The sequence below is a fragment of the Pocillopora damicornis genome, chromosome 12, assembly GCF_964200805.1.
Source record: "Pocillopora damicornis chromosome 12, jaPocDami1.2, whole genome shotgun sequence".
In the NCBI taxonomy this organism is placed as follows: Eukaryota; Metazoa; Cnidaria; class Anthozoa; order Scleractinia; family Pocilloporidae; genus Pocillopora; species Pocillopora damicornis.
The window spans coordinates 14,913,619-14,939,504 of NC_142681.1; the positions used below are offsets into that span (position 1 = coordinate 14,913,619).

The 25,886-nt window shown below is 40.8% G+C and overlaps 2 protein-coding genes and 1 pseudogene across 2 annotated transcripts; 1 reads left to right on the plus strand and 2 right to left on the minus strand.

The window, feature by feature from the left end:
* The first annotated feature begins 2,028 nt into the window (after positions 1 to 2,028).
* LOC149036668 (uncharacterized) lies at positions 2,029 to 6,367 on the plus strand (annotated as a pseudogene).
* A 1,150-nt stretch (positions 6,368 to 7,517) lies between these two features.
* On the minus strand, positions 7,518 to 15,072 carry LOC149036669 (ATP-binding cassette sub-family C member 4-like). Its single transcript, XM_089188646.1, has 5 exons — positions 14,723 to 15,072; positions 12,739 to 14,087; positions 11,626 to 12,196; positions 10,102 to 10,238; positions 7,518 to 9,830 (listed from the first exon to the last, which is right to left on the minus strand). The coding sequence occupies exons 1-5, from the start codon at positions 15,022 to 15,024 to the stop codon at positions 8,980 to 8,982; spliced, it is 3,210 nt and encodes a 1,069-aa protein (XP_089044772.1). The 5' UTR covers positions 15,025 to 15,072; the 3' UTR covers positions 7,518 to 8,979.
* A 465-nt stretch (positions 15,073 to 15,537) lies between these two features.
* Positions 15,538 to 16,328, minus strand: LOC149036670 (ATP-binding cassette subfamily C member 4-like). The gene has a single exon (XM_089188604.1). It carries the CDS (start codon positions 16,126 to 16,128, stop codon positions 15,538 to 15,540), a length of 591 nt encoding a protein of 196 aa, XP_089044730.1. The 5' UTR covers positions 16,129 to 16,328.
* Between the last annotated feature and the right edge of the window lie 9,558 nt (positions 16,329 to 25,886).

Sequence of the window (25,886 nt, forward strand, 5' to 3'; positions counted from 1 at the left end):
TTGGAGCCTTTCAAATTTGATGTAAAATGTTTGGGAGAGACTGTGATAACGGAGCTCGCAGCGCGCGAAGGGTAGCCCCATAGTTATACAAAATAGTGGTAACCCATCAAGCCGAAAATTGTTTGGACTTGACACCATACGAGCGTCCGTATCAATGAAGCACATCACAGCTGATATATTATTCTACGCAACCTCATCAAATTTCCCACTACCTTCTAGGTGTCTCGTTGACCTCTATCAGACGTTGAAAATAGCAGACCTCGAAAACACTGACCTCGAAACCGTAGTCTATATATTACTCGAAAAGCCCTAAGGCTCTTCCTGCTGCTCCTGAGTAAACAATTTTCTCTGTGTTTTTCCAATACTTTCATGCGAGCCGTTGGATGGGCAAATGTCGCAGACACTGACCTAATTTTCAATAGTATTGGTTTTCGCTATTAATGGGAACCTGCAAAACAAGACAACATTTTCCGTCTGTATTTGTCGACAAAATTGTGACAAAAATGCCTCCGGCAAAAGGATAAAAATAGTATTCTGAACATGGCTTCAGGTGGTTTTTGTAATTTTAGGTGGATGTAGGTGGTTATAGATGGATCTAGGTCATTCCATGTTTTAATAACGACCTCTTAAGACGACGAAATGCCCGGCAGTCAGAATTTTCCACAGAATCTCAACCGAAATTAAGGTTCTTTCAAACTTCGTAGGAATATTAGATGCTTCCTCAGAATTTTTAAATGATTCCAAAAATTATCTTGCTCTTTTAGTGGACAAATTCTTCGAGCTTGTAATATTGTTCAGTTGTCGACCCTTCTGATCAGATTGCCAGGCACGATCACGTAAACGCTAAATGCCCGGCAGTCAGAGATTTTCTCCAAAGTTCCACTAAATGGTTCCTTGAAACCTCTAAAGAGAATCAGAGTGTTTGTTTGGAAATGTCATGCGATTTTAAAAATTAACTTGGTTTTTTAGTAGACAAATTCTCCGAGCTAGTGAAAAAGCTAACATCAATGCTCTTTCAATTTTTTGGCGGTTTAATTAAGCTCTTTGTAATTACATGATCAAGGTCCATTCAAATCTGTCTGCCGCCGTTGACGACTGTTGTAGTGTCAGCGGAAAACATTCGTTCCTTTTTTTTTCGGCCAGAAATAATTTGGAAATGTTGTCTGGAAATTTTTTCCAATGAAGAATGGACCGCAGCATAACTTTAATTAATGGTTCATAACGAAATTTTCGGCTTCAGTTGTTATCTGAATAGTCCCGCGCCATACATTCTTTCGTTCTAGTAAGTTTGACAAATCATTCATTAAAATTTTCTAAGAGTATAGTAAACTGGACCTAAATTTCAATCGCACTAAACTTGACTTGCACTGATTCTGGACTCCCCCGCATAAAAATTATTTAAAACAAAAACGTTCCTCAAAAGTGACATCAGCCTCTAGACTTATCACTGCTTTCCGTGGGAGCGATTATAACTCACCCTCCTCTTTTCCTAAGGTTTCCCTGTCATACCGTAGATGTCATTGTACTCCCTTTTGCTGGGATGCACTTTGACAGTGAAGTGTATTCAATTTATAAACACAGAAACCAGGCACCTTGAAGACCCGTAACTTTAAGCGCTAATTCATCCCTTTGACAAATGCGTGCGACGATAATTTTCATCATTACGAGGGCTCTTCACTAAGCAAAATGTTGATGATGATAAACTTATCATGTTATCTGTTCACGAAACAAGCATCAAAACGCAGCTTGTATGCTTCCCTAAAATCTTGCTGCAGTGAATTCGCAATTTAAGATACCGGGTCGAACCGGTATTTAGTGGTTACCTACGGGGAATAACGAGTTTACAGTTGGAAAACGACAAAAAAACGCCATGTTTTGTTTGACCACTTTTTTCACAAAAAACTTGCCCAAAAATTCCACTAACATTGAGTCTGAGAGATAAAAGTGGATTTACCAACGATGCTACAGAAAACTCCGTCAGGAAAATAATGTGTATCAAACTCTTACAGAGTAAGCTTCCGATTCAACATGCTCTCGCTCAGTCGTCAGGACAACGAAGTGTGTGACACTAAGCTCGCTGATCGTAAGGGGTGCAAGGGTGTGGTAGGGTAAGGGGGGGGGGGGGGGCTCCTGGAGCCTTTCAACTCCTCTTTGATGTAAAATGTTCGGGAGAAACTGTGATAGCGGAGCTCGCAGCGCGCGAAAGGTAGCCCCATAGTTATACAAAATAGTAGTAACCCATCAAGCCGAAAAATGTTTGGACTTGACACTGTTCGAGTGTCCGTATCAATGAAACACATCACAGCTGATGTTATATTACGCAACCTCATCAAATTTCCCACTACCTACTAGGTGTTCCGTTGACCTCTATCAGACGTTGAAAATAGCAGACCTCGAAAACACTTACCTCGAAAACGTAGTCTATATATTACTCAAAAAGCCCTATGGCTCTTCCTGCTGCTCCTGAGTAAACAATTTTCTTTGTGTTTTTCCCTCTTTGTGTTTTTCCAATACTTTCATGCGAGCCGTTGGATGGGCAAATGTTGCAGACAGTGACTTCTTTTTCAATAATGTTGGTTTTCGTTATTAATGGGAACCTGCATAACAAGACGACATTTCCTGTGTGTATTTGTCAACAAAATTGTCACAAAAATGCCTCAAAAGGATAAAAATAGTATTCTGAACGTAGTTTCAGGTGGTTTTTGTGGTTTTAGGGTGATGTAGGTGGTTTTAGATGGATCTAGGTCATTCCATGTTTTAATAACGACCTCTCAAGACGACAAAATGCCCGGCAGTCAGAATTTTTCACAGAATTTCCACCAAAATTAAGGTTCTTTCAAACTTCGTAGGAATATCAGATGATTGTTCAGAATTGTTAAGCGATTCCAAAAATTATCTTGCTCTTTTAGTGGAAAAATTCTTCGAGCTTGTAATATTGTTCGGTTGTCAACGCTTCTGATCAGATTGCCGGGCACGGCGACGTAAACGCTAAATGCCCGGCAGTCAGAGATTTTCTCCAAAGTTCCGCTGAATGGTTCCTTGAAACCTCTAAAGAGAATCAGAGTGTTTGTTTAAAAATGTCATCCAATTCTAAAAATTAACTGGTTTTTTAGTAGAAAAATTCTGCGAGCTAGTGAAAAAGCTAACATCAATGCTCTTTCAATTTTTTGGCGGTTTAATTAAGCTCTTTGTAATTACATGATCAAGGTCCATTCAAATCTGTCTGCCGCCGTTGACGACCGTTGTAATGTGAGCGGAAAACATTCGTTCCTTTTTTTTTTGGCTAGAAATGATTTGGAAATGTTGTCTGGAAATTTTTTCCATTGAGGAATGAACCGCAGCATAACTTTAATTAATGGTTCATAACGAAATTTTCGGCTTCAGTTGTTATCTTAATAGTCCCGCGCCATACATTTTTTCGTTCTTATAAGTTTGACAAATCGTTCATTAAAAGTCTGAAGTCCTGCTCAAAGTTTTCTAGCAGTATAGTAAACTGGACCTTAATTTCAATCGCACTAAACTTGACTTGCAATGATTCTGGACTAGCCCGCATAAAAATTATTTAAAACAAAAACGTTGCTCAAAAGTGACATCACCCTCTAGACTTATCACTGCTTTCCGTGGGAGCGATTATAACTCACCCTCCCCTTCTCCTAAGGTTTCCCTGTCATACCGTAGATGTCATTGTACTCCCTTTTGCTGGGATGCACTCTGTGAGTGAAGTGTATTCAATTTATAAACACAGAAACCAAGCACTTTGAGACCCGTAACTTTAAGCGCTAATCCATCGCTTGATAAATGCGTGCGACGATAATTTTCATCCTGACGAGGGCTCCTCAACCAAATGTTGATGATAATAAACTTATCATGTTATCTGTTCACGAAACAGGCATCAAAATGCAGCTTGTCTACATCCGTAAAACCTTGGCGCAGTAAATTTGCAATTTAAGATTCCGAGTAGAACCATCATTTAGTGGTTATCCATGGGAAATAACGGGTTTACCGCTCGAAACAGGTTTACCGCTTGAAAACGACAAAAAACGCCATGTTTTGTCATAATAGACCACTTTGTTTAAAAAAACTCACCCAAAAATTCTACTAAAATTGACTCTGGGAGATAAACGTGGACTTAAAAGTAGTATTCTGAAGGTGAAGGCGCTGTCGTCCACAAAATGATCACTGTAAATTACTTCGTGGTTTTGCTAGAGTGTTGGGAACTGTACTATACGTTAATTATTCTTAGTTTGATTTACATTTATATGTGATTTTCTTCGCTCTGACGAAGGGCTAAAACTCAGAACGTTACTTTAGAATCTCTTTTAGACGGCCAATTAGTAAAAACATGGCTTACCGTTGATGAGGATACGTAAAGCTTTGCTCTTCAACCTTGCCTCTTACATAAAGGTTCGCTTGCCGGCCATTGCGGCGACATTGGTTTGAGGAAACGAAGAGGAACGATGCTACAGAAAACTCCGTCAGGAAAATAATGTGTATCAAACTCTTACAGAATAAGCTTCCGATTCAACGTGTTCGTGCTCAGTTGTCAGGATAACTAAATGTGAGACACAAAGTTCGCTGTTCGTAAGAGGTGAGGGGGTGTGGTAGGGTAAGGGGGGGGGGGAGGGGGGGCTTCCGGAGCTTTTGAACTCCTCTTTGACACAGCGCGTGCAGCGTAGCCCCATAGTTATACAAAATAGTAGTAAACCATAGCCGAAAAAAGTTCGATTTGACACTGTACGGGCCTCCGCACAAGGTGCTACTTTTAGCATGCGCGGCTAACTGCATTGCAGGCACTATCTTAGCCATTACGTTATGGAAGGGAGAAGGAGAAAGTAATGCGCAGGCGCGATTGTGTGCGTTAATAGGATACCCCGTTAGTGCCAGGAGACAACAGTAGATCTCATTGAAGTGCTCATACTCCAGTGCCGATACTAAGTGCAGCGTACTGCGCGCACACTGTTTGGCATTACACGAGAGGTTCACGTGGGCTAATAAATGTGAGGATAGTAAGCAAATAATTAGCAACATGCGTTTGAGCGGGAGATAAAAATAGCTGAGGTTGTATTTGAACAGTAATTCTCAGTATTTTGCAGCTTTTACTTAGCTCGAACTAACAATATCGCGTTTTACTGATCGAGGGTGGTGTGAATCATACACTAAGTATTAATCGGTGTGCGTGGGCTTCCCGTATACGCTGGTGGTGAGGCGGCCGTCAGGTTCTCTTAAAACTGCGGTGTCCAGGAAGGCTGCTGATTGTTTAGATGCTGTAAGAAGTCATCCACGTTTCCGTGATCCAGGATGGTAAAGGTATCGTCCACGTAGCCTGGCTACACGTGGATACAGGCGGCTGTGTCACCGGTTGATACACCGTATGTTGACAAAACTAACTGGGTTATTAATTTATCTTCTAGGTCCCTTAGCGATGCCGAGAAAGCCCTACTGAAGAAAGGACTGAACTTCACCGTAACTCCTGCGAATATTCCTGCCACAGAGATCATCGCCAAGGTCGAAGCAGCCGTAAGACTACTCGACGCCGAACAAGCAGATACTGTTGGAAGAGCTGTTAACGGTATCCTTCAACAGGCAGAACCACCAGAGGCTAACATCACGAAGGAGATGCGAGATACACTTAAAAGTCTGAAAGAAGACGCGTCCATCATGGTTCTCCCAGTACACAAAGGGCGCGCTAGCGTAGTCATGGATACCGACACCTACCGAGCTAAGATGTCTACGCTTATTGAGAACGGACCGTACCAGCTCCTCAATAAAGATCCGACAGACTGTCTGACTTGCAAGTTGTCGGAAAAGCTGCTTACCTTGAAGCGAAGCGGATATCTATCAGACGCCGTTTGCAACAAGATCAGACCCCGACACAAACAGCCGCCTAGAATCAACGGTTAACCGAAGATTCATAAGGCCGATGTACCACTAAGACCTCTTGTGTCGTGCGCAAACACCTTTGCATATGATTTATCCGCTTACCTAACCAACATCTTGTCTCCTTTAACAGTAAACGGTAACCAATTCAGCTCGCTTCGTATCCACCGTCAGCAATGAGACGATCCTAGACAACGAGATCATGGTATCTTTCGACGTAGAGTCGCTGTTTACCAACGTTCCTATCGACGCCGCTGTACAGGCCGCACCGCAGAAACTCGAGAATGGCCCTTTCTTTGCAGACCGCACCACGCTAACGCCTGCACAGATCGCTGACCTTTTGACCTTCGTATTGAGATCCACGTACTTCCAGTATAACGGATTGATTTACGAGCAAAAAGACAACGCCACCATGGAGAGTCCGGTTTCCGCTGTTTTCATCCATGTAAAGAGATATTACACATTTCCTAAACTAAAATCTGAATCATGACGTCAACTTAACTTCAATGAGTTTGAAACTTCATTGTAGATAAGAACACTTTACTGAAGTATGTTACATTTATTTCCTGGTACATATGATTACATAACCCTTTAACTTTCAAGATTTCATTAGTAATTCTCTTTACTGTCTGCCATACAATTTATGTGATGTTAGGTTAGAGAATTTGCATTTGGATCAACCAACTCTCCCTAATTTATATTTTTCTTTTTTCTCATTACTCGTCTGCTGTATGGAGAAATTCTGTAAAGGTCACTAGTGGGACTAAAACAGTTAAAATGGGGGATTTCATTATATTGTAATGATTCAAATTTTCTTATGCTTTTTAAATATAACAAAAAAATGTGAAGAGAATCTGATGTTGTGAAACAATGGAAAAACCTGTTGCTGGTAGCTTATGTCTTTGATGTTTAAACGTTCATGGGAAATGATTTTCTTCGAAAGCGAGGATACAGAAATTTTCAAAGCTAATAGAAAAAAGCTGTTTGCAAGTAATGAAAAGCAAACTGACAATCACACCTTAATGCTAGACATGCTTTACTCAAACATGTCAGTTGTGTATACCTACCATTGTAGAGGTGTCTTTCATGAAAAATATTTTTTGGCGTGGCTGTTGTTCTTTGTCGATCTTTGTAGATCTTTGTAGCCGAAAAAGCTACTAAAGGCACTGAACTTTAATTTTTGTGTACACAAGGCACCCTCCAAGGTGGAAGAGTAGATGACCGTAGAATAATGTTTACTAGGCACTTGCACTTACCGCAATCACATATTCAAGCAAAACTCTAAAAATATAAAACTGATTACGTGATGTCCCTTTACACCCCAACATCAGTATGCATATTCTCCATACTGTTCTCTTAACATTTCCTGATGTGCTGGCAGGGAGAATTTGTTTAACAATTAAGAGGTTCTTCAGTTGAATTTCTTTCCCGCCATTTCAGTTTACTCACTGTCCTTATTATCGGCTCGATAGTGAAGATAATCTTTATAAGTGAACTACGCACACGATTACGAGCAGTTTATCATTTGATCACTAAGTTTAGCTGTATGTAACCAAACCAGCAACTGCGAGAAAGAGTTGATTCAGTCACTGATCGCGTGCTTTTTAACATTGCGTGTCTTTTACATTACCTAAGAAATATTCACGCCCAAAATACTATTAACAATGATTCTGGGAGATAAACGTTAATTTAATTTTATTGAGAGATTTTTCTTAGTCTCAATCAAGTGCGTATTTAGACGAAAAACGAAACATAAATTCCGACGTTTCAGAGTGTTCATGACCCCTTCATCAAGGTCTAAATTGCTTAGGGTTATCCTAACCCTCGCAAATATTTAAGATCATGCAAATTACAGCATTTAAAGCGATTTTGGCGCGAATAATTAACGTGAAAGATTAACATCAAAGGGTGCGAAGATTATGAAAATACTTTCGCCCGAATGGAGTCTGATTGCACGTTGAGATTTGGCTTTAAAGCTGTTATAAAAAGCATTTCGTTCACTAAACCGTCAAATTTGTTTCTGCATTTCCTGAGCACTTCGATACACGAAAAAGCAGATAGTGTCACGTCACGCTTTATGGTTAATGCAATGCACATTTGAACTAAAAATTTAGTTTATTTGCTCGCGGCTTTCAGATGTAAATAATAGGTTTTCCCGCCACCCATTGCCCACACCTTCAAAGCCTATGGTTTCCAACTATTTAACCTATGGTTACTACTACCACTACATTGTGGAAAAGTTTTCTGAGAAAAGTTAGTTTGGACGCGTCTCAAGTCCGCGCGAAAGCAGATAATGCTATAAGTGATTATTCATCTTTGAGGTAATATGTTTAGGAGAGACTGTAATGAGTTATTTATCTTACATGGAATTTAACTAATCTGTGCCGCTATCTCGTAGACCTGCATCTCCTCTCATTCTATCCGCTTGTCCGAGAAGATCTAAATTTATACCCAACGTGAATTAATGTTTATATGCTCACCCGAGGAGATCTAAATTTACACCCATTACACTCTGATATATGGCCCTAAATCTGGACATAGCAACGCAGCTGAACGGTTTCCTATTTCTGAATAAACTGCTATCTTGTTTCTTGAGTGCATTGCGTTGGGTGGTAAGCGGCGCACGTAAGTTGGTCCTAAGGCATCTACATTGGTTTTTTACATATGATCATCTGGGGGACAGACGGATAATTGACGTCCACATGAGAAAAATTTTGCTTTGTTTATCACATAAAACAAATGTAATCTGTGCTATGGTGGGTCTGTTCATTAATAGATCACAGAGGACGTAATAGAGCAGTAGGAACATCAGTGACCACTCGCCTGCGCCTAGTGTGCCGGTTTTTCTGTTCTTACCATAATATGACTTCAGACCCACGGGAAAATGGACGTTGCGTGACACCCCGAAACATGACAGCAAGAGAAATTTTAAAGATGCATTGGAGTCAAACCGAGCAAAACATCAAATGTAATTCTTTTCCAATGTGTAAAATTAGACCTCTGGAGAAGATTATAATCTGTATAACTTCTAATGTTCTGCAGGACATGCGTGACAGTCAAAGTATTTCAACCTTAGAACGCTTATCACTTATTGTTCATTATTCAATCAAATTTGTCAAATCCTTTAAATTTTCCATCTTTTAAGACCAAAATCTTCTCACAGTCTTCTATCGTGTTCAAACGGTGGGCTATAGTGATGACAGTGGATTTCTTCAGTTTGTCCCGCACTACATTCCAAATCGTCTGCTCTGTGTCTGGGTCAACATGTGCAGTTGGCTCGTCCAAGACGACGATTTTACTTCGTTGTAGCAGCACACGAGCCAAGCAAATTAACTGCCGCTCTCCGACACTCAAATTAGTGCCATGTTCCAGCAGTTCGTGATCCAGCTTGGCGTCAAGCCTCCCGACAAAATCTTTCAGTTGCACATCCTCTAAAGCCTGCCATATTTCAGCGTCTTGAAACTTGTCTAAAACGTCTAGATTTTTCCTCAAAGATCCGCTAAAAAGAACAGGACTTTGGCCAAGAACCGAGATACCTCGTCGGGCTTCTTGGAGGTCTATCTCTTTAATTGGAACATCGTCGATGATTATCTCTCCATCACCATCAGGCATGCGCACGAGAGCTGCTACAAAAGATGACTTTCCAGCTCCCGTTCGGCCGGCCACTCCGATCTTTGCTCCTCCTTTGATGCTAAGATTGATGTTCTTCAGCACTTGAGGCCCCCCTGGATAGTGCGTCAATGAAACATTTCTCAAAACAATACTTCCTCTCCGAGGCCAGTCTTTTGGGGGTGTTCGTTCTTCCTTGTATCCAGGCTCCCGGTCAAGTTTAGTGTAGGTCATAACTCGCTCAACTGACGTCATGTAGTTTTCCACTTCAGAGGTTTTTCTAACAGCGTATTGAGTCATGGTCAGAGTTTGGATGACGTAAACAAGAGCGAGACCAGCGTAAGCTGAAAAGAAAAATTGGAACTTAAGTCCATATACATATAACGAAAACTTCACAGAGCTAGGTTACCTAGCCTGGATAGTTTTCTTAGCACTTTAGCCACCCGAGTGACTCTCACGTTTCTGTCGTGTTTAAAAACCACCCGTTAATGACAGAGCACGTATATTCATACTAATTTTATTATTCAGCTGTTCATGCTGTGCTAATACACGACTATATAGATTCTTACTTTACATACAAAGACTCAAAATCGTTACTAAGAATCTTAAGCTTACCGGCATCTTGAGATACCAAGATTGCAGCCACAGCAACTGCACCGACTAACAAGGAAGCGTGACAATCCAAACGTGCACCGAGCCACCTACCGCTGGCCATCACCATAATGTACGCCTGATTATGAACATCTTGATATCTGAGGGGACGAGTTTTTATCGTAACAAGTTTAATAATGAAGGCATTTTTCAATTGATTGCTGACAAGAAAACCGAATGGTATCAACTTTGTATAACTTTAATAAGTGATTTTTTCAACAAACTTGCGCAAAACCAACCGCCTATTGGTCGAACGCGTTTTACTGCGCTCCTTACCGCTTCCTTGTTAAAAAGTTAAGTCCTCTTTCACTACTTGTGATCTTTTCTTTTGTTTTCATTGGCTTGTTATCATCAAATTGTATTTTTTTAAGAAAATCACTCCAAAAAGACCTCAAAGAGATTACATTGGGTCTGAACACCGAAGTGAGACCAGAGTCTCCTTCGGCCTAACAATGTAACGGAGCCCTTCAACAAATTCCGCCCGACACCCCACTCCCATAAAAAGATGTTACTCTCCAAGAAACATCTGTAAGCTTCTAGCTAACTGTCCGAAAGATCATTTCCGGAACCAAATCTCATTCTTAGCTATTTTCCATCGCCCAGATAAAGTAAAAGCCGCTAGAGCCGAATTTGTTAACGATATGAATACTTTTCCATTAAAAATGGTAAATTCTCCAAAAAAGCCAATTCTTGATTGTTCACTATCACAACTACATCTTGCATATTAAGTATAATATTTATCAGAAGACGAGTGGCACTTGACTGTATTTTCTGTTAAACTCATAATGGAGTCCAATTCGGTCGGTAATCATAAGAGTAATTAACAAAAGCGGACGACTGCGAAGCGGGAGTCTGATTTTTTAACCACGAGTACTATTAAGGACAGAATTCAACGACATGACGTTGTCTTTAAAATTAATCAAAACTATGACAAAGTTAGAGAAAGAAACTAGACAACGATTATACGTTTTCATAAAAAAATACTCAGCGAAATTCGCGACAACAGCGCGCGCATACGCTTATACGCAGGCATGTCTTGTCAACTGTCCTATTACACTGATTAATTACGAGCATGACACTTACACTGTCAATCACATTCGATAAATTTGTTAAAGTTTTGATTAATCGTGAAATTTCTGCGTTGCGCGATCCTAATGATTGACCGTCCATATTATGTGTCTGTTGAAACCCTATCAGAAGGTCGAAAACCACACAGAGCAATTACTGTAGTCTTACCACTAGTAATGCCCTTCGTGCTTCTTTCGGATAGCTTCACTCCGCGACCGTGCCTCGTATACGGAAAGGTCCACTTGCTGACCAGTGTCTCAGCACATACCAGATAGGATCACAAGAGACACGTAATACAATTTCGTTTATAGGCGGTAGATAAAAAATAAATACCTCATAGAAAATGAGCAATTATATCATTTGTGCCCTGTGCATTTATCGGCTCTGACACCACACACTGAATCAATGTCTCACACATACCTGTAAAGTGCATCCACAAAATCTGTCTGTCTTCCTCTCGTACGAATCGTGTCCAGTCCTCTCAGGGTCTCCGAAAAATGAGCAAACACTGGGCTTCGGGATATCGACTCCAACCTCTTTAGTTCTCTGGCAGTCTTTAAGTAATAATTGGATAGAAAAACGACTAGCACGGAAATTGGAACAACAAGAAACATCAGCCAAACATTTGTGGAAACTGTTACCAGAATTTGGGCAAATATCACCAAGAGCATCTGCATTGTCGTCAGGAATGTTTTGGGCAACATCTCATCTACGCAGCCAATATCATTGGAGAAGCGATTTAGGATTCTTCCCACTGGATTTGAATCAAAGAACAGGACAGGTGCTTGTAAAATGGCCACAACCATTTTATCGTGAAGGCGCTCGGCGCACTTTAGACAAACATTCAAGAATCCATAAGCCCAAACGATGGTAAATGTGAAACACGCGCCAACCAAACATGCGAAGACAGATAGATATGTCTTGTTCTTCTGATCCTCAGGGTTTAGCCTTGCAAGAAACGAGAGCCACAAGTCTGGAGCAGCTATGATGGCTGAAAGAAACATCATTGATATGTAGTGGTTGAAATGTATTTCTATATGATCATTCAGTTGAACATTGTAAGATTTATTGGGCCCAGAGACAACTCGCCTGGATTAGTTACTACTACATCCTGGGAATGTTTTTGTAAACATCACAACGCCACAGAAAAAATGAAGCAGTCAACCATGTTACATATAAATGTTGCTAGAAAACTGCATTTGGTCTCATAAAGTTAGTTTGCAGAGCGATTTTTTTTCTTGTAAACTTTTTTCAGGCGAGTGGAGACGAGTGCAATGCAAACGCGAGGAGAAAAACACCACCTCTCCCTTTCGCGCGTGACTCGCCATTCTTCGCGCTTGCCTCGCGCTTGTACGAGTGAGTTATTAAGAACATGGTCAGAAATTTGTGCAGTGTCTCTTAACTCTACCATCTAATCTAAAAATAACGCGTATTGTTGGTAAAAAGCATAGTTATTGTGAAATGATTTACACGAAATAGAATAAAAGAAATTAGGGCCTGACCCAAGGTAACTCACTCTAACAATAAGTTTACCTTGAGTAATGAGACTTAAACCAACCATTCCAGTTATCATCAAAGGATGTGCTCCACTTCTGAAATAGTCCCAATAAAGCTTGGATGTCACAACACCGATTGCCCGATCCTCCTTTGCTATCTCCAAACTCTTTGCTTCGTTGGGCAGGGGATGTATTATCTGGCACTTTTCATTATCATCTTGTTCCTCCTTATCCTCCCAGCAGAACGGCTCAGACGGATCCATTTTGTCTTTCAGAGCTGCTTTATAGAGCGGGTCAACGGTTGAATTGATAACACCTTTTTCGTGCAGCTCAGTAAAGCGTCCCTTGTCGATGACACGCCCTTTGTACAACACAATCACTTGATCAGCATTTTCCACGTGCTGTTGCTGATGAGAGGCAAACAGAACGATTTTATCCCCTAGGAGATCTTTGATGCATTTGTTAAAGATGTGTTGGCCAACTTTAATATCGACAGCACTCAGTGGATCATCCAATAGATAAATATCTCCGTCAGCATAAACTGCACGAGCTAAACTTACTCTCGCCTGTTGCCCTCCACTCAGAACCTCGCCGCGTTCTCCAACAACTGTTTGATCACCATCAGGTAGCCGCTCAAAGTCTTCTTTCAGAGCACAGACGTCGATTATTCTTTCGTACTTGGACTCCTCGAAGGGCTGGCCAAAAAGAATATTTTCTTTTATCGTTCCCGAGAACACCCAAGCAGTCTGAGGCAAGTAAATGACAGAACCTTGATAATCAATCGTCCCACTGGTGTTCGAAATTTCACCAGCGATCGCTGAGAGCAGAGTAGACTTACCACTTCCAACCGGGCCAGTGATGACTGTTAAACTATTTGAAGGTGCAAAGAAGTTGACACCCTCGAGAATAAATTTATCTTCACGATGCGTTTTTGCGTAGCTTAAATTTGACACACATAGTATAGTGGGCCCTATTTCTGTTGCTTCACGAGGGAGGGAAACTTTCTCCGTATTTTCCTTTTCTTTTTTCAAGTTACTACGACTTTGGTTACTTGAGGTACTTTTCGCTTTTTGTTGGGGCTCGTTGCTTTCATCACTCCCCGAGGCTTCTAACAGATTTTCCAAAAGAAGGAATTCTTCGATTCTTCCGAGCGAAACGTAGGCGTCATACGTTACCATTAAACCATCAGTCATATTCAACATGCCACTCAATTTTATAACACCCATAAACGACAGCAGCATAAAAACATTGGCAGGCGTGAGGGTCTGACCAGTAAGTACCATAGTAATTACTGACACCAGAGTGGCCAGTGGCGTTGCACTGTATAACAAGGCATCGATACTTGACTGAATGGTCGTCCTCTTCGAAATGACCCTGATTTCATTTCTGAAGATAGAAGGTTATCATAAGTTATGTGGGCATTCTGTCGAACCAGCTCGTTGTCAGTGTTCTCTCTAATTTGTAATATTAATGAGGTGAGCGAGCGGCAAGTGCACCCTTATAACAGCGTATAAAAAATAATACTAACTTGAAGACAGGTTAGACTTGATGAGATGTTTTATGATAATGATCGACTATTATCTGAAGTAGAGGTGATATCCGCCCCCTTTCACCGACACTAAGGTAAAAACGATTACAATATTTTTGGGCGCAAATCCCGCGCGAGTCGCTCGAAGGTGAATTGCAAAGGCTATTCGGAGTTTGAGTAGCTGATCATTATCAGAGTGCGTTTTTAACACTATCTACTCAGTATATACTGATATTTTTTAACTGACCGAACAGTCCTGCGGTTATGATATGGGTTACAAGAGACACTTATTTTTTGCGGAAAAAGGCATTCTTATTGGCTCATACAGCGGTCCGAAGACTTTTTTTTTGGAGGGGGGGGGCATGTTTAAACTGTCTAGCTAATGAAGTGGCTATCTATTTCCGGGGTTTGAATAATCTGGGTCAACAATTACGGGAATGAATTAAGCTAGTTGTTGGAGCCTACTTCTTGATAAAGATGATAATAACCTTACCCTCTCACATGTTTTATCTTTCGTCCATATTCGTCCTCCCACGCATGCATTTTGACCGCGCGGATACCGGAAACTACTTGATTCATTAGGGAGATTCGCTCATCGGATACTGTAGCTGTGCGCAAGCGCAGCTTAGCATTAGCATGGGACAAGACGGCAAAGTATGGCATGAGAACACACATGAGGAACACACCCGTAACAGCCTGCCAACCAATAAAATTGTAGATAAGGAATATTGCCCCTGCATAAGCAGGAACTGCGAAAACGGCTGAGAAAAAAAACTTGACTGTCTCTTCTTCCATTCTTTTAACATCATTGGATATCAGATCGAATAAGTGCCCTGCAGTGAACCTCAGTAACGTCTGCTTACTGAGTATAAGCGTCTGAAAGAAAGTACAGGTTAAACATTAAAGAAGAAGTAGGTTCCATAAACCATCTGAGTTTAATCTCCTGCATAAAGATATCCATGAATGCGTTTCGAGACGAGAGTAACCAAACCTCTACCAAATTATCTTTAAATGTATAAAAAGAGCGACAACTCATTTTGAGTCTCGTTCTGAAGGGTGGTCGTATACGTTATGGTTTCTGTAGCCTACTTAACTGCAGAGTAAATAACTGTTTGTTTCTTCGATTCTTTTGTTGGTGAGCAGAATTGCTCGCTCTCGCAGAAGCAGCAACCAGCGATGATGTTTAAGAACCCTCTCTTTCTATGTCTCCATGGCATAAGCCGATTGCAGTCGATAAGATTTTTAGAAAAAATCATTCTATAGCGGATAGATACTAGTGTTCGGCTTATTTCGGGGGTGTTAAGGGTATTAGAAAAATCGGTTTAGCCTTCGAAAAATGCATAGAATGCTCTTTAGGATCGTGCCTACCTTGTGGTACACCAGTCCCCTAAGGGCGCTTCCTATTTTGATCCCCAATACTTCACATCTGTAGTCTTGCTGGTGCACACCAAGACCACCGATCAAACCATTGAGACACATAGCTAACGCGCAGGTGTAGAGTTGATAATTATTCTCTTCCTCGGTTGACATAAGCTTAGAAACAAGATATCCGAGAAACAGTGGAAAGAGAAGGCGAGAAGTTGTACACAATATATTCCCCGTCAAAATGATGATAACATCTTTGGCAGAAAGCACATCAAACACGCTTTTCCAAAGTTTGGGCCTTTTCCCATTCATCTTGGAATGATGTTTCTCGCTTTCCCAGCTCTTTCGAAGCTTGTCGGTGACAAAACGGCCAGAGTTCTCGTCTGACAAGGGTAAAAAGTCATTTTGGTCCAAAGGTCTTTGACTGCCCTTTTTAAGGACTTCGTTCATCCAACGAAAAAAAAGTAAAGATACAAAACTGACTTTTTTATCTTCATCACCGGAGATTTTCATGTAACCGCTTTTTGGTGCCATCACTTGAGACCTACAAAATACATAGCCATTATTAGCATGTTCAACGCAATGACCAAATGCCTTTGCATGTTGTTCCAGGATTTCGGAACCAACTTGCCCTCTAAGAGTTGTAAACTTACATAAAATCCAATAAGTCACCGTGTCTTGTAGAACCTCATGACTTTTATATAGCCTAAAACAAATTATAACATAGCTAGTAAATTTTTTCTAATCAAATTCAATTGCGCGAGCGTGCTTCATAATCCTATTGTGCACGCTCATGACGTCAGCAAACATCCCTCGAGAAAAAAATTTTCCTTCGGGTTGAAAATGTTATAAAACAATTGGTTCAATACGTCAGCTGCCCTTGTTTTTGTTTAAAATTTTGCGCAGGATATTTGCGCGTGGCCGGCCAAAATTTATCCCCTTGCCTGGGTGAGCCTGTTGAGTTCCAGGCTCCCTTTAGATAGAAACCAAATAACGGGGGAACATTATCTTGTAATTATTTGAGGAAGCGGCGTGGAACCAACTTTTCACTCCGAATGGAGTTTCTACAATTTTTGACTTTTCCGATTTCCTTCGGGTCTCCTCTAAGCAAGAACTTGTCGCATACATGACAAAGTATTACTCATAAAAATAAATCAAACTTTTTTTACTTTCATTTCACGTCCACTGGGGCGTAAAATAAAACTTCATAAGCGAGAAAACGTAATTTTTCTCTCAAGCTAAAAATAACCGCATAATACTGTAAAACGCTTGCGTGATAGGTCGTGAATGAATTTGTCAGTGTCTCGCGAAATGAAACAGTCGTAATTCTGGAGCCAACAAAGCACGATCTGCACGATCTGTATGGTCTGCACGGTTGTACGCTTACTCCGCAGCCCGACTTGAAGCAATTTCAGATGGTTAGGACCGTTCGGATTTCCCTGTAACACATCACCTCTGATGTTATTTTACGCAACCTTATCAAATTTCCGACTACCTGCTAGGTGTTCCGTTAACCTCTGTCCGACGTTGAAAAAGGCAGACCTCGAAAACATAGTCTACGTATTACTCGAAAAGCCTTAGGACTCTTGGTGCTGCTCCTGTGTAAACAATTTTCTTTGTGTTTTTCCCTCTTTGTGTTTTTCCTTCTTTGTATTTTTCCTATGGTTCATGCGAGCCATTGGATGGGCAAATGTCGCAGACAGTGGCCGAATTTATACTAGAGACGAGTTATCCGTCAGAGACGAATCATCCGTCTCAGACGGATAACTCGTCCAAATATAAATTCGGTACTAAGACGAATTATGGAGCAAAATTCATCTAATGCTGATCCGTCTGTCAGCACGTCTTCAAGACGTGCTAACAGACGGATAGCTCGTCTTAGACGGATCATCCGTCTCTAAATTTTTATCTAGACGGAAAACGAAGACGGTTTTTGACGAAGTTTCCATATGAGAGAGACTGGTTTCTATTCTCCAAGAATGAAATGAAATGTGTCTCGATTAACTCGAAGTCTTTTTTTAAACTGCGACTCCGACCAGTTTTGAAGGCCGTCCTCCCACCATTTCTTGTTTCTTATCTCATCTCTACTTCTTTTCTTCCTATCTTGAGCAAGATTAGCGAGAGAAAAGGGTAACATGAAGTTCATTAAGCTATTTTCTGGCTCAAACATGCGCTTGAAAGAGGATATTTTTCTCTGATATACCGCCATATCCAATGCTGTTCTTCTCGATTTCATCAACAAGGCTACGAGAGCCGCCATATTTAAGCTCTCGCCAGGCTTCCACTCGGCTCAACACCGAGACACCCTTCGTGAAACTCGCGAACGATTTATATCTAGACAGATTATTCGTCAAAATTCGTCTTCTCATTTATACTTGGACGGATTATCCGTATGACGGATGATCCGTCTAGACGGATGATCCGTCTCTAGTATAAATCGGGCCAGTGACTTAATTTCAGGGGTATTAGTTTTCGCTACAAATGAGAACCAACAAAACAATACAACATTTCCCGTGTGTATTTACACTTGTCAACAAAATTGTCACAAAAATGCCTCAAAAGGATAAAAATAGTATTCTGAACGTGGTTGTTAGTGGTTTCAGGTGGCTTTAGGTGGTGTTAAGTGGTTGTAGGTGGTTTTAGATGGATCTAGGTCATTCCATGTTTTAATAACGACCTCTCAAGACGACAAAATACAAGTCAGTCAGAATTTTTCACAGAATTTCCACCGAAATTAAGGTTCTTTCAAACTTCGTAGGAATATCAGATGATTGCTTAGAATTGTTAAGCGATTCCAAAAATTATCTTGCTCTTTTAGTTGAAAAATTCTTCGAGCTTGTAATATTGTTCGGTTGTCGACGCTTCTGATCAGACTGCCAAGCACGGTCACGTAAAGGCTAAATGCCCGGCAGTCAGAAATTTTCTCCAAAGTGCCACTGAATGGTTCTTTGAAACCTCTAAAGAGAATCAGAGTGTTTGTTAAGAAATGTCATGCGATTCTAAAAATTAACTTGGTTTTTTAGTAAACAAATTCTCCGAGCTAATGAAAAAGCTAACATCAATGCTCTTTCAATTTTTTTGGCGGTTTAATTAAGCTCTTGGTAATTACATGATCAAGGTCCATTCGAACTGTCTGCCGCTGTTGACGACCGTTGTAGCGTGAGCGGAAAACTTTTTTGGATAGAAATAATTTGGAAATATTGTCTGAAATTTTTTTTTCAAAGAAGAATGGACCGCAAATAAGTTTGTTAAATCATTCATTAAAAGTCTAAAGTCCTCCTCAAAGTTTTCTAGCAGAATAGTAAACTGGACCTTAATTGCAATCGCACTAAACTTGACCTGCACTGATTCTGGACTCCCCCGCATAAATATAATTTAAAACAAAAACGTTCCTCAAAAGTGACATCAGCCTCTAGACTTATCACTGCTTTCCGGGGGAGCGATTATAACTCACCCTCCCCTTCTCCTAAGGTTTCCCTGTCATACCGTAGATGTCATTGTACTCCCTTTTGCTGGGATGCACTTTGACAGTGAAGTGTATTCGATTTATAAACACAGAAACCAAGCACCTTGAAGACCCGTAACTTTAAGCGCTAATTCATCCCTTTGACAAATGCGTGCGACTATAATTTTCATCATGACGAGGGCTCTTCACTAAACTAAATGTTGATGATGATAAACTTATCATGTTATCTGTTCACGAAACAGGCATCAGAATGCAGCTTGTCTACATCCGTAAAATCTTGACGCAGTAAATTCGCAATTTAAGATACCGAGTCGAACCGGTATTTAGTGGTTACCTACGGGGAATAACGGGTTTACTGTTGGAAAACGACAAAAAAACGCCATGTTTTGTCATAATACACAACTTTGTTAACAAAAACTCGCCAAACATTCTACTAAGATTGATTCTGGGAGATAAACGTGGATTTACCCACGGGGAATAACGGGTTTACTGCTTAAAATAGGTTGACCGTTGGAAAACGACAAAAAAACGCCGTGTTTTGTCATAATAGACCTCTTTGTTTACAAAAACGCGCCCAAAACTTCCAGTTAAATTGACTTTGGGAGATAAACGTAGATTTAAAAGTAGTAATCTGAAGGTGAAGACGCTGTCGTCCACAAAATGACACAAATTAATGGTGAAATGATCACTGTAAATCAATTCGTGGTTTTGCTAGAGTGTTGTGAACTGTACTATACGTTAATTATTCTTAATTTGATTGACATTTATAAGTGATTTTCTTCGCTCTGACGAAGGGCTAAAACTCAAAATGTTACTTTAGAATCTCTTTTAGACGGCCAATTAGTAAAAACATGGCTTACCATTGCCATTGCGGCGACATTGGTTTGAGGAAATGAAGAGGAACGATGCTACAGAAAACTCCGTTAGGAAAATAATGTGTATCAAACTCTTAAAGAATAAGCTTCCGATTCAACGTGCTCTTGCTCAGTCGTCAGGACGACGAAGTGTGTGACACTAAGCTCGTTGTTCGTAAGGGGTGTAAGGGTGTGGTAGGGATAAGGGGGGGGCTCCTGGAGCCTTTGAACTCCTCTTTGATGTAAAATGTTGGGGAGAGACTGTGATAGCGGAGCTTGCAGTGCACGAAGGGCAGTCCCATAGTTATACAAAATAGTACTAACCCATCAAGCCGAAAAATGTTTGGACTTGACACCGTACGAGTGTCCGTATCAATGAAACACATCACAGCTGATGTTATATATTACGCAACCTCATCAAATTTCCCACTACCTACAAGGTGTCCCGTTGGCCTCTATCAGACGTAGAGAAAAAGCAGACCTCGAAAACGTAGTCTATATATTACTCGAAAAGCCCTAAGGCTCTTGCTGCTGTTCCTGTGTAAACAATTTTGTTTGTGTTTTTCCCTCTTTGTGTATTTCTAATACTTTCATGCAAGCCATCATGGGAACCTGCAAAACAAGACAACATTTCCCGTGCGTATTTGTCACAAAATTGTCACAAAAATGCCCCAAAAGGATAAAAATAGTATTCTGCAATTGGAAATGTTGTCTGGAAATTTTTTGTAATGAAGAATGGACCGCAGCATGACTTTAATTAATGGTTCACATCGACATTTTCGACTTCAGTTGTTATCTGAATTGTCCCGCGCCATACATTCTTTCGTTTTAGTAAGTTTGACAAATCATTCATTAAAAGTCTGAAGTCCTGCTCAGAGTTTTCTAGCAGAATAGTGAACTGGACCTTTTTTCCAATCGTACTAAACTTGACTTGCACTGATTCTGGACTCCCCCGCATAAAAATAATTTAAAACAAAATCGTTCCTCAAAAGTGACATCACCCTCTAGACTTATCACTGCTTTCCGTGGGAGCGATTATAACTCACCCTCCCCTTTTCCTAAGGTTTCCCCGTCATACCATAGATATCATTGTACTCCCTTTTGCTGGGATGCACTTTGACAGTGAAGTGTATTCAATTTATAAACACAGAAACCAAGCACCTTGAAGACCGGTAACTTTAAGCGCTAATTCATCCCTTTGACAAATGCGTGCGACTATAATTTTCATCATGACGAGGGGCTCTTCACTAAACCAAATGTTGATGATAATAAACTTATCATGTTCTCTGTTCACGAAACAAGCATCAAAATGCAGCTTGTATACTTCCGTAAAATCTTGCCGCCGTAAACTCGCAATTTAAGATACCGGGTTGAGCCGGTATTTAGTGGTTACCTACGGGAATAACGGGTTTACCGTTGGAAAACGACAAAAAAACGCCATGTTTTCTTATAATAGACCACTTTGTTAACAAAAACTCGCCCAAACATTCTACTAACATTGTGTCTGGGAGATAAACGTGGATTTAAAAGTAGTATTTTATAATATATTGATTAAAATAGGTTGACCGTTGAAAAACGACAAAAAAACGCCATGTTTTGTCGTAATAGACCACTCTGTTTACAAAAACTCCACCAAAAATTCTACTTAAATTGACTCTGGGAGATAAACGTGGATTTAAAAGTAGTATTCTGAAAGTGAAGGCGCTGTCGTCCACAAAATGATCACTGTAGATTACTTCGTGGTTTTGCTTGAGTGTTGGGAACTGTACGATACTTAATTATTCTTAGTTTGATTTACATTTATATGTGATTTTCTTCGCTCTGACGAAGGGCTAAAACTCAAAACGTTACTTTAGAATCTCTTTTAGACGGCCAATTAGTAAAAACATGGCTTACCGTTGATGAGGATACGTAAAGCTTTGCTCTTCAACCTTGCCTCTTACATAAAGGTTCGCTTGCCGGCCATTGCGGCGACATTGGTTTGAGGAAATGAAGAGGAACGATGCTACAGAAAACTCCGTTAGGAAAATAATGTGTATCACACTCTTACAGAATAAGCTTCCGATTCAACGTGCTCTTGCTCAGTCGTCAGGACAACGAAGTGTGTGACACTAAGCTCGTTGTTCGTAAGGGGTAAAAGGGTGTGGTAGGGTAAGGGGGGGCTCCTGGAGCCTTTGAACTCCTCTTTGGTGTAAAATGTTGGGGAGAGACTGTGATAGCGGAGCTCGCAGCGCGCGAAAGGTAGTCCCATAGTTATACAAAATAGTACTAACCCATCAAGCCGAGAAATGTTTGGACTTGACACCGTACGAGCGTCCGTATCAATGAAACACATCACAGCTGATGTTATATTACGCAACCTCATCAAATTTCCCACTACCTACCAGGTGTCCCGTTGAACTCTATCAGACGTTGAAAATAGTAGACCTCGAAAACACTGACCTCGAAAACGTAGTCTATATATTACTCCAAAAGCCCTAAGGTTCTTCCTGCTGCTCTTGAGTAAACAATTTTGTTTGTGTTTTTCCCTCTTTGTGTTTTTCCAATACTTTCATGCGAGCCGTTGGATGGGCAAATGTCGCAGACAGTGACTTAATTTTCAATAGTATTGGTTTTCGCTATTAATGGCAACTTGCAAAACAAGACAACATTTTCCGCGTGTATTTTTCAACAAAATTCTCACAACAAGGCCTCCGGCAAAAGGATAAAAATAATATTCTGAACATGGTTTCAGGTGGTTTTTGTAATTTTAGGTGGATGTAGGTGGTTTTAGATGGATCTAGGTCATTCCATGTTTTAATAACGACCTCTCAAGACGACGAAATGCCCGGCAGTCAGAATTGTTCACAGAATTTCCACCGAAATTAAGGTTCTTTCAATTTTCGTAGGAATATTAGATGCTTCCTCAGAATTGTTTAGCGATTCCAAAAATTATCTTGCTCTTTTAGTTGACAAATTCTTCGAGCTTGTAATATTGTTCGGTTGTCGACCCTTCTGATCAGATTGCCGGGCACGGTCACGTAAAGGCTAAATGCCCGAAAGTCAGAAATTTTCTGCAAAGTGCCACTAAATGGTTCCTTGAAACCTCTAAAGAGGATCAGAGTGTTTGTTTAGAAATGTCATGCGATTCTAAAAATTTACTTGGTTTTTTGGTTGAAAAATTCTCCGAGCTAGTGAAAAAGCTCTCATCAATGCTCTTTCAATTTTTTGGCGGTTTAACGAAGCTCTTGGTAATTACATGATCAAGGTCCATTCGAATCTGTCTGCCGCCGTTGACCACCGTTGTAGTGTGAGTGGAAAACATTCGTTCCTTTTTTTTGTTGGCTAGAAATAATTTGGAAAAGTTGTCTGGAAATTTTTTCCAATGAAGAATGGACCGCGATATGACTTTAATTAATGGTTCATATCGAAATTTTCGACTTCAGTTGTTATCTGAATAGTCCTACGCCATAGATTCTTTCGTTCTAATAAGTTTGACAAATCATTCATTAAAAGTCTAAAGTCCTCCTCAAAGTTTTCTAGCAGAATAGTAAGCTGGACCTTAATTTCAATCGCACTAAACTTGACCGACACTGATTCTGGACTCCCCCGCATAAATATAATTTAAAACAAAAACGTTCCTCAAAAGTGACATCACCCTCTAGACTTATCACTGCTTTCCGTGGGAGCGATTATAACTCAACCTCCCCTTTTCCTAAGGTTTCCCTGTCATACCGTAGATATCATTGTACTCCCTTTTGCTGGGATGCACTTTGACAGTGAAGTGTATTCAATTTATAAGCAGACCAGTAACTTTAAGCGCTAATTCATCCCTTTGACAAATGCGTGCGACGATAATTTTCACCATGACAAGGGCTCCTCAACCAAATGTTTATGATAATAAACTTATCATGTTATCTGGTCACGAAACAGGCATCAAAATGCAGCAATTCTACATCCGTAAAACCTTGGTGCAGTAAATTCGCAATTTAAGATACTGAGTAGAACCAGTATTTGGTGGTTATCCACGGGGAATAACGGGTTTACCGCTCGAGACAGGTTTACCGCTTGAAAACGACAAAAACGCCATGTTTTGTCACAATAGACCACTTTGTTTACGAAAACTCCCCCAAAAATTCTACTTAAATTGACTCCGGGAGATAAACGTGGATTTAAAAGTAGTATTCTGAAAGTGAAGGCGCTGTTGTCCACAAAATGATCACTGAAAATTAATTCGTGGTTTGCTAGAGTGTTGGGAACTGTACTATACGTTAATTATTCTTAATTTGATTGACATTCATAAGTGATTTTCTTCGCTCTGACGAAGGGCTAAAACTCAAAACGTAACTTTAGAATCTCTTTTAGACGGCCAATTAGTAAAAACATGGCTTACCGTTGATGAGGATACGTAAAGCTTTGCTCTTCAACCTTGCCTCTTACATAAAGGTTCGCTTGCCGGCCATTGCGGCGACATTGGTTTGAGGAAATGAAGAGGAACGATGCTACAGAAAACTCCGTTAGGAAAATAATGTGTATCAAACTCTTACAGAATAAGCTTCCGATTCAACGTGCTTGTGCTCAGTTGTCAGGACAACTAAATGTGTGACACAAAGCTCGTTGTTCGTAAGAGGTGAATGGGTGTGATAGGGTAAGGGGGGCTTCTGGAGGCTTTGAACTCCTCTTTGAGGTAAATGTCCGGGAGATACTGTAGTAGCGGAGGTCACAGCGCGCGCAGCGTAACCCCATAGATATACAAAATAGAAGTAACCCATGGCCGAAACAAGTTGGAGTTGACACCGTACAGGCCTCCGTACAAGGTGCTACTTTTAGCATGCGCGGCTAACTGCCGCATTGCGGGCACTATCTTAGCCATTACGTACGTAATGGAAGGGACAAGGAGAAAGTAATGCGCAGGTGCGATTGTGTGCGTTAATAGGGTACCCCGCTAGTGCCTGGAGACAACGGTAGATCCCAATGAAGTGCTCATACTCCAGTGCCGATACTAAGCGCAGCGTACGACGTGCACACTGTTAAGCATTACACGAGCGGTTTACGTGGGCTAATAAATGTGAAGCAAATTATTAGCAACATGCGTTTTGAGCGAGAGATCAAAATAGCTGAGGTTATATTTCAACAGTAATTCTCAATACTTTGCAACTTTTAATTAGCTCGCAAAGCAACACACCGGCGGAACTAAAGCTTTTTCAACCGCAGGAAATTGTTATAATTCAAGTTCGTGGAGAAAGGGTTTCCAGAAAACAGACTAAAAAGGGGTCATCAACAAAGAGAAGCGAATCACGAAGGATCCGAGAAAGAAGAGGAGGTAAGTCGTCTCTTATCTGGGTTTTCTCTTACGCTAAGGCCCAGAAAAATTCAAACCTTGTTTTTCCCAATCTTCGTGTGATCTTATAAAGCATGATGCTCTGCTGTGATTAGTTGTTCTTTCAACTGCTCTGATTGGTGCATTTCGAACCTTCCTGTTTCACTCAGTGATTTACTCCCTCGGCGGTCCGCTGTCCCACGGATCTTCTGTTGTTGTGTTTTTTGATCGTGGGCATCCACGCTTCTGGAATTTCGATTCCACTATCCCTGTTGATGTTGTCAGGGTGAAGTCTTACATCAATTGCCTCTTTGACCCTGCGCATGTAGTAATAAGGGTCACGATCGATTAACTTTATTTCGTTCCAGAGTGGCTTGTGTCCGGTGTTGTGGGCATGCTCTGAAACGGCGGCGGTCTCGGTACGGGCGAGTCGGTTGTCTCGATCGTGCTCCTTAATTTTGTCTTGCATGGGTCTTTCAGTCTCTCCGCTGTACACCTTGCCGCATTCACAGGGATAGGCAATGGCGAAGCTGTTCGGACAGACCTTTGACATAAGGTAAAACCGTAGTAGCTTTGAACTCGTTGGCGGGTTCGGCACTGTTGTTTGGTTTTCCGATCTCGATAAGTTTCTGCAAGAAAGAAAAAAAGGAAAATCAGTAGAAACCAGAACAGA

Bases quoted from the DNA above. Each gene is read 5' to 3' on its own strand.
- LOC149036669 (XM_089188646.1), bottom strand. From the start codon at position 15,024: ATGGAAGAAGAGACAGTCAAGTTTTTTTTCTCAGCCGTTTTCGCAGTT. The intron at 14,088-14,722 runs GTAAGGTTATTA...TTCTATCTTCAG, and splicing joins AAGATAAAACATGTGAGAGG to AAATGAAATCAGGGTCATTT. The intron at 12,197-12,738 runs GTAAACTTATTG...TGTTTCTTTCAG, and splicing joins TTTAAGTCTCATTACTCAAG to CCATCATAGCTGCTCCAGAC.
- LOC149036670 (XM_089188604.1), bottom strand. From the start codon at position 16,128: ATGGCACCAAAAAGCGGTTACATGAAAATCTCCGGTGATGAAGATAAA.